This window comes from Plecotus auritus (assembly GCF_963455305.1).
Source record: "Plecotus auritus genome assembly, chromosome: 5".
NCBI lineage: Eukaryota > Metazoa > Chordata > Mammalia > Chiroptera > Vespertilionidae > Plecotus > Plecotus auritus.
The window spans coordinates 178,625,607-178,639,144 of record NC_137776.1 but is presented as its reverse complement, the minus strand read 5'-3'; the positions used below and the strand labels follow the sequence as shown (position 1 = coordinate 178,639,144).

The 13,538-nt window shown below is 41.8% G+C and overlaps 1 protein-coding gene across 7 annotated transcripts in view; it reads left to right on the top strand.

Moving 5' to 3' along the window:
- The window catches only part of MAPKAP1 (MAPK associated protein 1), a 197,901-nt gene that overhangs the window by 96,111 nt on the left and 88,252 nt on the right, over nucleotides 1-13,538 (top strand). For all 7 annotated transcript variants that reach the window (XM_080669694.1, XM_080669697.1, XM_080669695.1 and 4 more), the window contains one exon: nucleotides 3,254-3,363. In XM_080669694.1, coding sequence (XP_080525820.1) covers nucleotides 3,254-3,363 — 110 coding nt within the window. The remainder of the gene's footprint in view (nucleotides 1-3,253; nucleotides 3,364-13,538) is intronic.

The window sequence follows — 13,538 nt, the reverse complement described above, 5'->3', positions numbered from 1 at the left end:
TGACAGGACCTAACTTTGAATTGACTGAAGCACTCCTGGCCGTTTAGTCAGCTCCCTGAAGTGGCGCTTCAGTCTACACCCAGCGCAGGCAGCCCAAGGAGCTGCGGCCGGGCAGCTGCTTCTCGGGGGCAGTGCCCTAGGGTGCCCCGCGCTGGCAGAAAACAGGCCGCCAACCACAGGGGGAGCAGGAGGGGGAGCAGCTTCTGAGCCAAGACTCAATGTTTACGGCCCACCTGTCTGTCCATCGTCCGTCTGTCCATCTGCGGGCTAGCCTCCACCATCCCAGGTCACAACTCCGAGACTGGAATGCAGCGCCACGAGGAAGGGAGGCAGGACTAGCACCCTACCCACCTGCCACTAGCATTTCCCCTAAGATCCTGGTCTTCGCAATCTCAGGCCCAGTGGTCAGCATTGAATAAAAGCAGCCTTAAAAATGTATTTCAAATAGACTTTGTAGAAAGCCCATAAAAAATCCTGGATGTGAAGAAATGAGGCATAAAACTCAGAATGTTTGGAAGTCAAGCTGAAAATTGTGGTAGCAAGTCTCCATATCCATTTATTAAATGGGAGCCGAACTTAACAGTTGCACCTGGATGGGTTCTGAGAGCCACTTCCATTCTGTACTCTTGTGTTTTAGAAACATTTTACCCCCGTAAGTGCTGCAGACTTGGAACAAGGTCCACAGTTGGCACCCATCTGAAGGGAGAGAAGTGTGGAGTGCGAGACTGACCCAAGGAAACGTCTGCCGAGTGTGCAGCGGTGGGTCCCAACCCCGCTCTCCTTTTAATGCGCACGTGTTTACCGCAATGGAGCCCCGGAGGAAGGTAGCGCGCACCCCGAGAAGGCACATTCCGAGCCGTGCGTGCCCCTTCCCTTCACTGTTGTTTTCATTTTCCTCTCGTGAACCTTGCTACCCTGGCTTCAGCACGGAGGCTGTAAAGGAAGATGGAGAGCCGAGTTACCTCAGAATGATCACTATCGTTAACATTCACGGGTGGTTCACTTATCATTCCTGACTGCACAGACATGGCAGCCGCTCGGAAGCGTCCGCAGGTGTAGCATGGTGATACATATTACATTGTGCCACAATGGATTTATGTATTCTGTAACAAAAGAAAAGTGTAATGAAAAAATACAGAAGGTAATCCTTTATTCCTCCACCACACAATTTATCAGTAATGCCTGTGGATGATAAGTGCCAGGGATTTCCTCGGCTTGCTTTAACCTTGTCACCCAGGTACGTTTTGGTAAAATGACAGAAAAATACAGACCAGGGATTTTCCCCCGCTCAAAAATCTTTTAAAAGGACACTTTTAATTTATGGAAGTTAGTCCAAACACAAGGCTTCCTTTTGAGCTTTTAGTCTGCCTGTGCTGAGAAAGATAAACATATTGGTTTGAAATAATGCTATCAGCCAGCGGCAGATTAGGAGAGAACGTAAGCAATTTATAGGCAGACAAATCTAAAATAGTTCAGGTGGAACCCAGGTGGACGGAAGTTCGTGAGACCCAGCCCAGTGCAGTGTGTGAGTACCCGAGAACTCGTGTTCCCTTTTAGGCCCTACTCATCCATCGCCCAACATATTGTCACAGATGGAGCGCACCCTGGCTTGGGAGGAGAGAGCAGGGGAAGCAAGTCTGAACGCGGATGATTGGCATTCGTTCCAAACACACACTGGCCTCGCGCCAGAGCAAATACCCCCAAGTTTATAAATGCACAAGGCACTTTACATTTCAGTACTCTTGCCAAAGTATCACTTACTGCATCGCTCCCTAAATATAGTTTTTAAAAAAAGAGCTATTTCTTATTTTGCTTTGATCAGTAAAATAAACTTTTAAAGATTGTTCTGGGATGGGGTCCAGCTTCTGAGGTAAAGAATGGCCACGGCTCAGGCATGATTCAGTAACAGAGTGTTCAGTAAAATTAGCTTGACAGTTCTCAGGCCTGCTGTTCGATAGCAAGAACTTGACCAAGTTAAAATGGATGATCGTGCTGGCTAGACCCGCGTCGGCTTTTGCTTTTTAACAAATGGAATGTCAAGGATTAAACAGCAAGCCGTGTGGAGAGGAGGGGTGTGGAGATGTCTTTGTATTAGGGAAGCAAATTGGGTCCTTGATTTGGAGATCAGCCCCTAGCCCCTGTGGCAAGCCAGCCACCTGGTTGGGTCCAAGCTAGGGTTAAGGCCCCTTCCAGCCTATCCTGCCACCAGGAAGCTGTCCCCTGGCTTAGCTTGGGGCTTGGCTTTTGTTTCAGATTCCTTGTCGATATGAAGTTCTGCCATGTTTTTTGGCCATGTGCCCCTTTGAGATTCTTGTGGGGAATGGGAATGCAACCAAACTCCTTGTGGCAATTCCCATGTTCCATAGTTGGAAATTTGGGTCCCATTTGTTACATGAGCTTCTTGGAATTGGCCCGTTTTGTCCCAGTGCCCAAGCATAGTGAGGAGTATTTGTGATGCTTGCTATTGCAATTACCATCTTAGCGAAGTTGTGTCTCAACAAGGGTGGGCTTCTGTTTTGTTCCTTACCAGTTTTTTCCTATCTAGATGTGAACCCTCCCCGCGCGCCCCCCCCCCACAAGGTTTGATTGGCTACAGGCTTACAAGTGTGATATGTTAGTATTTTGCCTTGTAATTATTTATGCTTCAGCTAATATTTTGTTTGACCTTTTAGGACTAGGTAGATTAAAACATTACTACTGAAGTGTACATAGAGTATATGTTTTTAAAATATATAAATATAAGGTGTTTCTTTTACTGGCTAGTCAATAAGAGCATTTTCTTTTCCTTATTCTAAATTGCTTTGGGCTGTCCGATGCCCCGCCCCCATACACACAAACACATACATGACATTTTTGCTCCAAGGCTCCATGAGCTTTAATATGATGGCAGTGTCTGCCTGCAGTGACATCTACTGACACAAGCCAAGTTTATCGTTTGTCAATCCTTGCTGCAGTATTTGGCTTGGGAGCCGGTATGAGTGACCCACACAGACCAATTAGATTCAATTTGAGATAAATTAGAAAAACCTCCCATAACTCTGACCTCTCTTCCACTTGGGACTGTTCATACTGGAATGCTTTTCTGTCTCTGTCTCTGTCTCTCTCTTATTAGAAGTAGCTTTTTTCAACCTGTTTTTAAATAATTGGCACTTTGATGTACACTTATTAAAACTTCCTTAAACACAGTGAAGACTGCAGTATCATCCCTCTGGTTGAGTGTTGGTGATGATCTAATATTTGTCTTTTCCTACAGAAATGCTGCTCATGGATTCTCCCTTATTCAGGTGGACAACACAAAGGTCACCATGAAAGAAATCTTGCTAAAGGCAGTGAAGAGAAGAAAAGGATCTCAGAAAATTTCAGGTAGCACAGTTAAATTACACCCTGGCAATAGAAGCTTAAAACCTTGGTTAAAAGTGCTTGGTGTGTGCATGCGTGTGCTTGCATGTGCATATGTGCATGTGTGTGTGATGGCTGGCTTCTAGATGTTCCAGATATTGCTGCTAGAAAATTTGGTTAGCAGGTCTACAGTAAACAAAGTGATTTATTTTATTTTATTTTTTTTGCTTAATCCTCACTGAAGGATATTTTCCCATTGATTTTTTAGAGAGAGTGAAAAGGAGGGAGAGAGACAGAGAGACACATCAATTGGTTGCCTCTCACATGCACTCTGACCAGGGCAGGAGTTGAACCTGCAACCAAGGTACATGCCCTTGACCAGAATAAACTGGGGACACGTCAGTCCGCAGGTCAACGCTCTATCCACTGAGCCAAACCGGCACAAGCATGTCAAACCCGCATGCTTGGGCTAGGGCAACACAGTGATTTTTAAATTGCCCCTAAGCCTAAAGAAGGTACTGGGTCAGTGGCATATGTGAGATGAATGTGTTCATATCGGTTATGAAGCTTTGTCATTAATGATTTGTGATAGATTAAGACAAAGCCACTTGAGCTTACTATTAGTTGGTATAAAACTGTCTTAAAAACCAAATCAGTCCTAAATTTGCAGTATTTCTTTTAATTTCATGTTTTCACATAATTTTCAGTGGGGGAAACGTTTAATTTGTAGTGCTTGCAGTATGAAATAAAAGGGAAAAATGCATTTTACCCAGTGAGGACAACTGCAAAAAAAATTTTTTTTAAGATAAATCACTTGATTCACAGAAATGTCTGTTCATCTCTAATTTCTCATTTCCCGACTTCATACAGAAATTAAGCTTATGGCATTAGCTATGGTATTTAAAGGATATGGAAAAAATATTACCAATATAGAGAAAGAATTATTTTGAAAAATAGCTCAAAGATGTGTCAGACCACAGACATCTTTAATATAAGTCAGCCTACATATGACATGTCAGGTATCTTAGCTTTGTAAGTAAATGAAACTTCTTAAACACCTTTGGTTTCATCTTTTGAAAAGGAAAAACATCATTGTTCAGGTTGAAGAAAATAGTTTTGTGTTCTTTTTAAGGGGAGGCATATAATCTGTTCCAGACTTAATTAGCTATCTTTAGATGAAAGCTGAAGTTTTAATAAAAGTTAGAAGAGATAACACAGTGAAGGACACGGATGAGCTGTCTCAAGGCCATATTCCAGGGGAACGATAAGAGCTATAAAAAATGGCAGAGGAGAGCAATTGAATGGAGCAATGAAAATCTGATTCTCATAAAAGAGAGAGAGAGAGAGATGCTGGTAGGGGCGGTTGTAGATGAGACCTGCTAGCGTCTGCAAGCAATTTGGATGCTTGCCAGGAGTCATTGTTCACCCTCGGCTGTGGCGGCTCCGTCCAGATGTGCCAACTGCACGTTTCGGCTTTTGCCAGCTGACTGCGCCGTTTGATAACCAGCTCTCTGGATGCCCATCACTGGCCGCAGAGATAGAATTAAATGATGATGATCTTCCCACAAGTTGGGAGAGGAAACAATGCATATAAATCTTGATTTCATCTCAGCATGAGAAGTCTTTATCCATCATCACTCATAATGAACAAGTCGTTAGCTGGGATGAATGGTGTTCTGGTTTTTCCAAACACCTCTTTTGTTCATTTTTTGGGTGACTTTTATCCATTGCATGGGGGTCAAACCTCTTTGCATTTAGGGATGATTGAAGAGGCATACCCTCCCCTTCCCAGGGGAAAGTAGCTACTTTGGAGTTCTAGGTGCCAATCTAGTAGCATTTAAACAGCTCCAGATATTTGAAGTTATTTATTAAGCACTCATCTTCCTTTAGGGTCCTTATTTTTTCTCTTTTTTTTTTATTCCTGAAATTTTTTTACATAACAGTGTATTTTGTGACAAATCTCTTATAGTGTAAGATAGCATTATTCTGAATTATCCAAGAGGAGGTAGAACTAATTTTTTAAACCTTCTTAATAGAAATTGTGCTGTCACAGATAGTCCATGAAACCTCTATGAACTTCCTGAGATACTGCTATCCCTCTGTCCCAGCCATCTCTGTCCAATTGGATACTTATTTTTCTACGTCCATCCCCAGCAGCCACGTTTATCATACACACATTTATTTATGTTCACCTCCATATGCACGTCCCTGATATTTCCATCAGAGTCTTTGCCATATCCTTGGCCAAGAGTTAGGACTCGTTATCCGAAAAACAGTGACCTGCATTATTTATTCCGTTCATACTAGGGAAGTTGATTGAGATTGGTACATTTACATAAATTACTGTCCATTTTCTTCATCCAAAAAGCTTTTTAAAAATAAGAAGCCCTTTCTATTGCTTTATTAAGTCTGGTCTCATGAAATAGAAGGATCTGCAGTTTGGCCAAGAAGTTTATTTAACATCAATTTGGGAAAGGCAGGCTGTATTTTGTATTTTTGAACTTTGTATTGTGGAGTGGGCCTATTTTGGAGGGTGATTAGTGAAAAGATAAAAATCCTCTTGTCAGAGAGGCAAACACAAATACGTTTACTTAAAAAAGAGGAAAAAATTATGTTAAAGTTCACAGTTGGCTGTGAAGTACTTATTACTTACCCATTATGACACATGAACTTAGTTATGAACTTGGTGGCAGATGTCAGGTTAGCAACGCTCCTCGGAACTTCCTAAGCATCTCGCACAATGACCTTCTCGTCTTTGTAAGAAAGTGCCTGGCACCCCTGCATTAGAGAGCTCAGCCCTCTCTTCAGACAGCTTTCACCTGTTTGAGTTCAGAAAAGCACTGGTCTCTTAGCTACGCTTTCCGAACTTCAGTGAGAGGGGAGACATACCACTTGAGATCACACGTGTGCCATGTGGAGTTGCCAGTTCTCACACTATTTGTTCATTAGGGGTTAATTGCATTAGAACAGATTTCAGAAAGCCTTTGACAGGCTGACAGTGAACTTCTGTTGCTTACCCACAAACCTTTAACTTCATCTTTTTTCCAGACTGACAACTCTCCTTTTCATAATAATGATAAATTGAAAACTATTTCATTATTAAATCAAGATGTAGGCCTCATGGTTCTCCTAATGTTTAAATACTCTGTTGCCCTTCCCTCTGGCACTCTCTCCCCAGTTTTCATTTGTAAAAAAATCAGAAGGTGATAGATATTTGAGCAAAGAATTCTTCTTTGTTCAGGTAAATAGCTTTGTCAATGGAAACCCACAGGATTTTAAAATATTTTTGCTTTTTGGGGGGAGAATATCATTATAGACACTTGTAGTTGTTCTAAAATTTAAACTTGCATTATTTGTAATTATTTCATCAAGTCACAACTATTTATGAACACTGCAGGGGTTTTTCTATTAATATTAATGCACTGAACTGTAGTAAGCTTTTCACAGCATGTTCCAGTCATTTCTCTGCTAAGGCCCATTTTTTAAATGTCTCTTTTAAAGTTTCTCTCCAGCTTTGCATTTTATTACTGACCTACTTGACATTTGGAATCTACCTGTACTGGCAGAAAGTCCCCACAGTTTAAGAAAAAATGTAAATGGAGAAGCCAATTTTAGAAGAATTAGCTGAAACCTCTTTACTAATTTTAACAGTTGGGTGGGTGTGTTCTTGACATAATGAAAAGTAGCCTGTCAAGTCCCCTGCTTTAGCTGGTAAAATATACTGACCTTTTATTTAGTGGGTAAAGGCCTTAGTTCATCAAGTTTTCCCTTTGTCAAGTTCATCCTCACAATCAGCGACCTTCTGAGCTTCTTAGTATTTCGTTGTTGTTTAAAAATGCTGTTTTCCAGCAACCCTTACCAGCCTGCTGAAGCATGAGGCTGGATATGACAGACACTTGAGAAACTGAAGCAGATCCAATTTCAGTTCCCACATTGATGCAGAAATACTACATAGGTGTCTCTTGATCTGCAAAAGAGAGAAGGCTTCAAAGTGGGATATTCTGAGCAGAATCGTTTTCTGCCCGCTCTATTTCAGTATTAGTTGTCATTATGAAGTGGGGTGTTTATCATCTGCTGCAAAGTTGAACCAGAAGCATCTTTTCTTTTCTTTTTTTTTACCCCATCCATTCTCTCCTTTTAATGTGAAAGGCAACACTTTTCCTCTTGAAAAGTTCTTACAATGTTGTTAATAAAATTTATGATATTCATTCCTACTTCCCCTTACAAAATTTCACTTAGAATTTGAAACATAAATGTTAGCTTTGTCAAGTGGATTCCCTCTTAACATCTCTGTTTAGAGTCATAGACCACCTTCCTGATGGCTAATTTACTGTGTCTTCACAAGACCCCTAGGCTGTCACCAAAGACATAGTCCAGCCTAGGACTTCTCCAACATTCCCTAAAGCACTGCCAGGGGCAGAGAGGGGTTGTGAACATCTACCACAGGTGCAGGGTTCGTGTCTGAGGGACAGACAGCTAATGATGACATCATTGCGTTCTCAGTTTCTCTTCAGAATTCATGTAAAATGTGTGTATTTATCCATAATGTATTTGTAGCTGTGTTGTACATTCACACATTGTGTGTTCCCATGTGCTGACCTGTGCCGGGTGCAGGGAGACAGTGGTGAGGCAGATCTACAGGGCCCTTGCTGAGGAGGACCATACATTCTAGGAGGAGAATAATTATAAGGGGCTGAGAGAGAATAATAAGGTGCCGGAGCTTGTGGTATAGTATAGGATGCTCAGGGAACTCCTCCCTGAGAAATTGACATTTACACTGTGACCTTCACATTTAAGCCAGGAAGAGTTGGGAAGGGGCAATGACTGTTAAAGCTCACTATATTTTAATATAAAAAGAATTCCTTTGCAGTCGATGTACTTAACTCTCTTTCCCCCAACTTTAAAAAAAAAAAAAAAAGGTAGTAAAATTGATATTAGAATTCTTCCCTATGCTAACTCCCCACGTTATCCATTAGCAAATCCTACCGGTTTTACCTCCTGAGTATATCCTGAATCCATTCAGTCTTTTCCATCTCCATTGGATGAATCCACATCCACATGACTTCACCTGGACTGTTGAAATAGCACCCAGCTGGTTTTCCTGCCCCTGCTACACAACAGCCAGGGAGATTTGTTAAAATATAAATCAGATCATATCTGCTCCAAACTCTTCAGTGATTTCCAGTTGCATTTAGAATAAAATCCAAACTGTAACCACTGAAATACATTGAGGCCCAAAAAGAGTGTGACAGAGGAATACAGTCCAGGTGGGGATTCGGAGCCTGTAACCCATTAGAGCAGGGATCAGGGCTCTGTCTAATAGAGTGGCAGCAATAGGGTTAGTCTCTGACTCGCTCCCTGCAACACCTCACTCAGAAGGCCTTGCTTCATACCAGAGAGACCTAGAAAGTTGTATACAAATCAATTTGTTATTTATCACGAAGGTTTAAAGGGATTTGTGTGTCTTCCCCAAGCTCTCTTCCAATGGGGTAAAAGCAGATTATTGAGTGCCTTGGTGCACTTAAAGATATTACCTCATTTAATTTTCACAACACCCCTGGAAAGTAGATTTTATTACGCTTCTTTTACAGAAGAGACTTTAGAAATGTTAAATGTTAAACAGTAGGAAAACAATGTACATCTTAGAATTAAGGAACTATGATAACTATATGTGTAATCATATACAGTGCTTAGCTCTCTGAGCCGCCCTTTCTTCAGCTCTAAGAGAAATTAAAGTTACCAAATTTCCACAGTAAGTAAATGGCAGATTCTAAATTGGAGCCCAGGCTTTTTTGACCTCAAAGCCCATACTCTTTTTATTGTACCATGTTGCTTATTAGAACCCTAATGGGAGAACAAATTTAAAATTCTGTAAACAGAAATGTTCATTGATTCTAAGATCTAAATGCACCAGGGAAGTGCAGCATTTAAAGGAACCCTGTGGTGAATCTGGATATAAAGCCAGGAATTCTTTTGTAATTGCACAGTTTGTCTGTATTGGTGTCAGTTTTAATGTTGTATGTCTAGCTTTCTTAAAGCAACATACACCTGTCCTGAGCTGCCCTATGGAAAGAGAAGCCCATATGTTTTAAATGGAGTAGGATTTTTAACACTCTTCTAACCTGAAATGCTCTCCAGAGGCTACAATAAGGTAAAGAATCTGCCATCTGTAGGGTTGAAAAGAGCCCTACTTCATGTGTAATTGTAAAGACAGAAAATTCAGTAATACTTCTTCCAAGAAAGTAGTTTGTGAACCAGAGACATGTGGTTTTCTTATGCTGTAGCGGGTAATCCTTAAAAAAAAAGATCAAGAAAAGCTACATAGGACTGTTTAAATGTTCTCTGTAAAACAAACAAACAGGAATTTCTGCAGAAAACTGCTCCTCCTCATGAAAGAACAAATAACCATGCTGATGCCACTCATGCTTGGGGCTGGGTGAGTAATAAAGACCTGATACGTGGTGTCCAGTGACCCAGTGGGAAAGAGATACAGTAAATTAGGACTGCTAAGGGGTTTAAATGTATAACTCAGAGTGCCCCAGGCAAGACGCTGCAAGTTAAATAATCCTCCTGCCTCCTCTCTCTCGGTTCATCCCACCTGTGCCTCCCCTGTCTGGAGTACTCTGAGGCCCTTGATGCATCTTGTTGAGTATAGAGTAGAGCACCTTAAAGATGGCATTGCAGCCAACTGTTTTACCCAGAAAGCCTGGAAATTTAGAGAATTTATGTCAAGTAAAAATCTTTTGGAACCACTTTAGAGACCCAATTATTTTAGAAGGGTGTTATGAGCTCTCGCAAGCGCCACATCAGAAAAACTTGAAATATATCATTCGCCAGAACTACATTTGACCAGCATTTACTCTTCCTGCTAGTCACTAATCCTCCAGAAGTTCCTTTTTCATCACAAAAGCTATGCATTCACTCCATCGGGAGCAGTCACCGGAATAGATGAGGTTAAGAAAAGACAGAATGAAAGGAAGAGAAAAGACATATTCCCGTGAGAGGCTATGTCGTGGTCTAGAAGGCGCGCACCTTTTGGAGTCGGAGGACTTTTCCCTGGGTCCACTAGGGACAGTCCCCGAGCACCACTAATTTAATAACAACTTTTCCGGATAAAAAAGGAAAGAAACACCACTACATTGTATGTACATATTGATTACAAGCTGTATCCTGATTTTAGAAATGTTAGAAAATGGGGAGAAGTATCCTAGAATAGGAAACGATCTGAGCCTTCCTTTTCTCAACTGCAACGAGGTAGAGGTTGAGGTAGGAAAGGGCCACGTGTGCGGCTCTGAGGCCAGCAGTCACCACCCAGTGCTGCCTGCTCCGTGCCAGCCACTGTACCAGAAAACAGGTTCAGAAGAGGAGGCGGGAAACCTGGTGAGTCCACAAGTGGAAATATACAAGCTACTAAACAGCACAGATAGGGAATGCTTAAAAGCACTGGGTGACGTGGGGACTGAGAAAAGATGCTCTGGAGGAAGTGATTTCTGTGGCAGGTTTTTGAAGATTAATTAGAACTTTGGCAGATGGGTGAGTGAGAAGAAGAACATTCCAGACAGAGATGTTTTGAGATGTAGTCACAAAACATAGACATTTCAAATTCCTAGAGCAGGAAGCGGGCGGAGGATAAGCTGCAGAAGCTAAGCAGGGGCCAGATCTGATCAGGCCAGGCCTGAGAGTGCACTCAGAAACAGAAGAGGCCCTGGCCGGTGTGGATCATATGGTTGGAGTATTATCCCACCATACACCAAGAGGTGGCGGGTTTGGTTCCTGGTCAGGGCACATACCCTTGTTGCAGGTTCAGTTCCCAATCGGGGCACATTCTCTCTCATAGTTCTCTCTCCCCCCACCCCCTTCTCTCCCTCTCCCTCTCCCTCTCCCGCTCCCTCTCCCTCTCCCTGAAATCAATTTAAAAAACAACAAAAAAAAAAACAGAAGAGGTGCATCCATTTGCTGGGGCTTATCATCCAGGAAGCACGGGGTAGGCACTAGAGGTTTTGTGGAGGCCAAGAAAAAATGGTCCTTACCCTCAAGACATTTACTAGTACTGTTTTGTTGGGAAGAACCAATAGGCAGTTACAAAACCATGCACATGATGAGTGAAAGTAAGTATAGGGATCTGGGTGCGCATTGTGGGAGGAGAGCCCTGGTCTATTCTTAGGGAGTCAGGGAGGACACTCCTGAGTAAATTACCTGGCTGATACCCGAAGAGAAGTAGAAATTGTCCAGATGCCAAGGGATGGGAAAGAGCCTTCAGGCTGAAGGAGCACAGTGGGAGAGCTTGATGCCTTCGGGGAACTGCATGTAGCTCAGTACAATAATGCAGTGGAGTAGGAGTTGGGAGGGTGGGGAATGATGAGGCTGAAGTGGTCATTTGGGACCAGATTGTGTTTGTAAACTGTGTTGAATTTGAACTTTATTCTGATGGCAGAGGGGAACCATTGAAAGGAGAGCAACATAGTCATAATTTCTAAGAAAACACCATCGGTGTTAAAAAATGGATTAGAGGGCATAAAACCCGAGGCAGAGACACGGTGAGGAGCTCCTGAGGACTCTGTCCAACATACACTGCACCCTGGACTGAGGTGTGGAGAGTGGGTGGTGCTTGGCTCAGGAAGCAGAGGGATGGACACATGGGAAGTGGCTTCTTTTATTAGAGCTACAGCACAGTTTGGGGGAATCAAAGCAGCTTGGAGTTGCTGCCAGTTCTCCTGGTGTTAATATTAAAACAAGATAGAGGTAAAAGGTTCTTAAAGATTTTTAAAGTAAAATTAAATACTTGTTTGGGAAAAATAAAACATTTTGGAGGTGTGTGAAGTAAAAAGTGAAGCGGCTTCCTCTTGTAAATCCTTTGGGTTTTTGGTATTCCCATGCAGATACACATATAAGCAGTAAGTTTTGTGGGGGCAGGATCCTGTTTTCTTATTTTCTAAAAATCACTCTATTCCCAGCATCTAGCAGAGTGTCTGTCAAATAGAGGACAGTCAATAAATGGTAAATGAACTCATGAAAAATGTATCTGCATAAATGTTTTTATTAATGATTCCATGCAAGATAAGTGTGATTTTGCATTCTTTTACTCAATATGTCATAAGCATTCTCTATTAGAGTGACCACTGCATTTTTATCATTCTAGTTAAATTTATTTTACTATGAGATTGCTTATCAGAGGTTTGCTTATTTAAAATGTTAAGAAAAATAAATTGCCCTTCAAAAGTTTATACCCATTCTTTGACACTCAGAGATTATATGAGAGCGCCTCTTTCCTACCCCCTTCCCAACCCTGGAAGTTATCTTTAATTTTTGCCAAGCTGATGGTTAGTGGTTAATACCTAGTTTTAATGTGCATTTCTGGGTTTTGTGGGGTTTTTTTAAATAAATCTTTATTGTTCAGATTATTACAATTGTTCCTCTTTTTTTCACCGATAGCTCCCCTCCACCCGGTTCCCACCCCACCCTCTGCCCTTACCCCCCCCCCACTGTCCTCATCCATAGGTGTACGATTTTTGTCCAGTCTCTTCCAGCACCCCCCACACCCCTTTCCCCCCGAGAATTGTCAGTCCACTCCTTTCTATGCCCCTGATTCTATTATATTCACCAGTTTATTCTGTTCATCAGATTTTTTATTGACTTGATTTTTAGATTCACTTGTTGATAGATATGTATTTGTTGTTCATAATTTTTATCTTTACCTTTTTCTTCTTCTTCCTCTTCTTAAAGAGTACCTTTCAGCATTTCATATAATACTGGTTTGGCGGTGATGAACTCCTTTAGTTTTTTCTTATCTGTGAAGCTCTTTATCTGCCCTTCAATTCTGAATGATAGCTTTGCTGGGTAGAGTAATCTTGGTTGTAGGTTCTTGCTATTCATCACTTTGAATATTTCTTGCCACTCCCGTCTGGCCTGCATAGTTTCTGTTGAGAAATCCGCTGACAATCGTATGGGTGCTCCCTTGTAGGTAACTAACTGTTTTTCTCTTGCTGCTTTTAATATTCTCTCTTTGTCTTTTGCTCTTGGCATTTTGATTATGATGTGTCTTGGTGTGGTCCTCTTTGGATTCCTTTTGTTTGGGGTTCTGTGCGCTTCCTGGACTTGTAAGTCTATTTCTTTGACCAGGTGGGGGAAGTTTTCTGTCATTATTTCTTCAAATAGGTTTTCAGTATCTTGCTCTCTCTCTCCTTCTAGCACCCCCATAA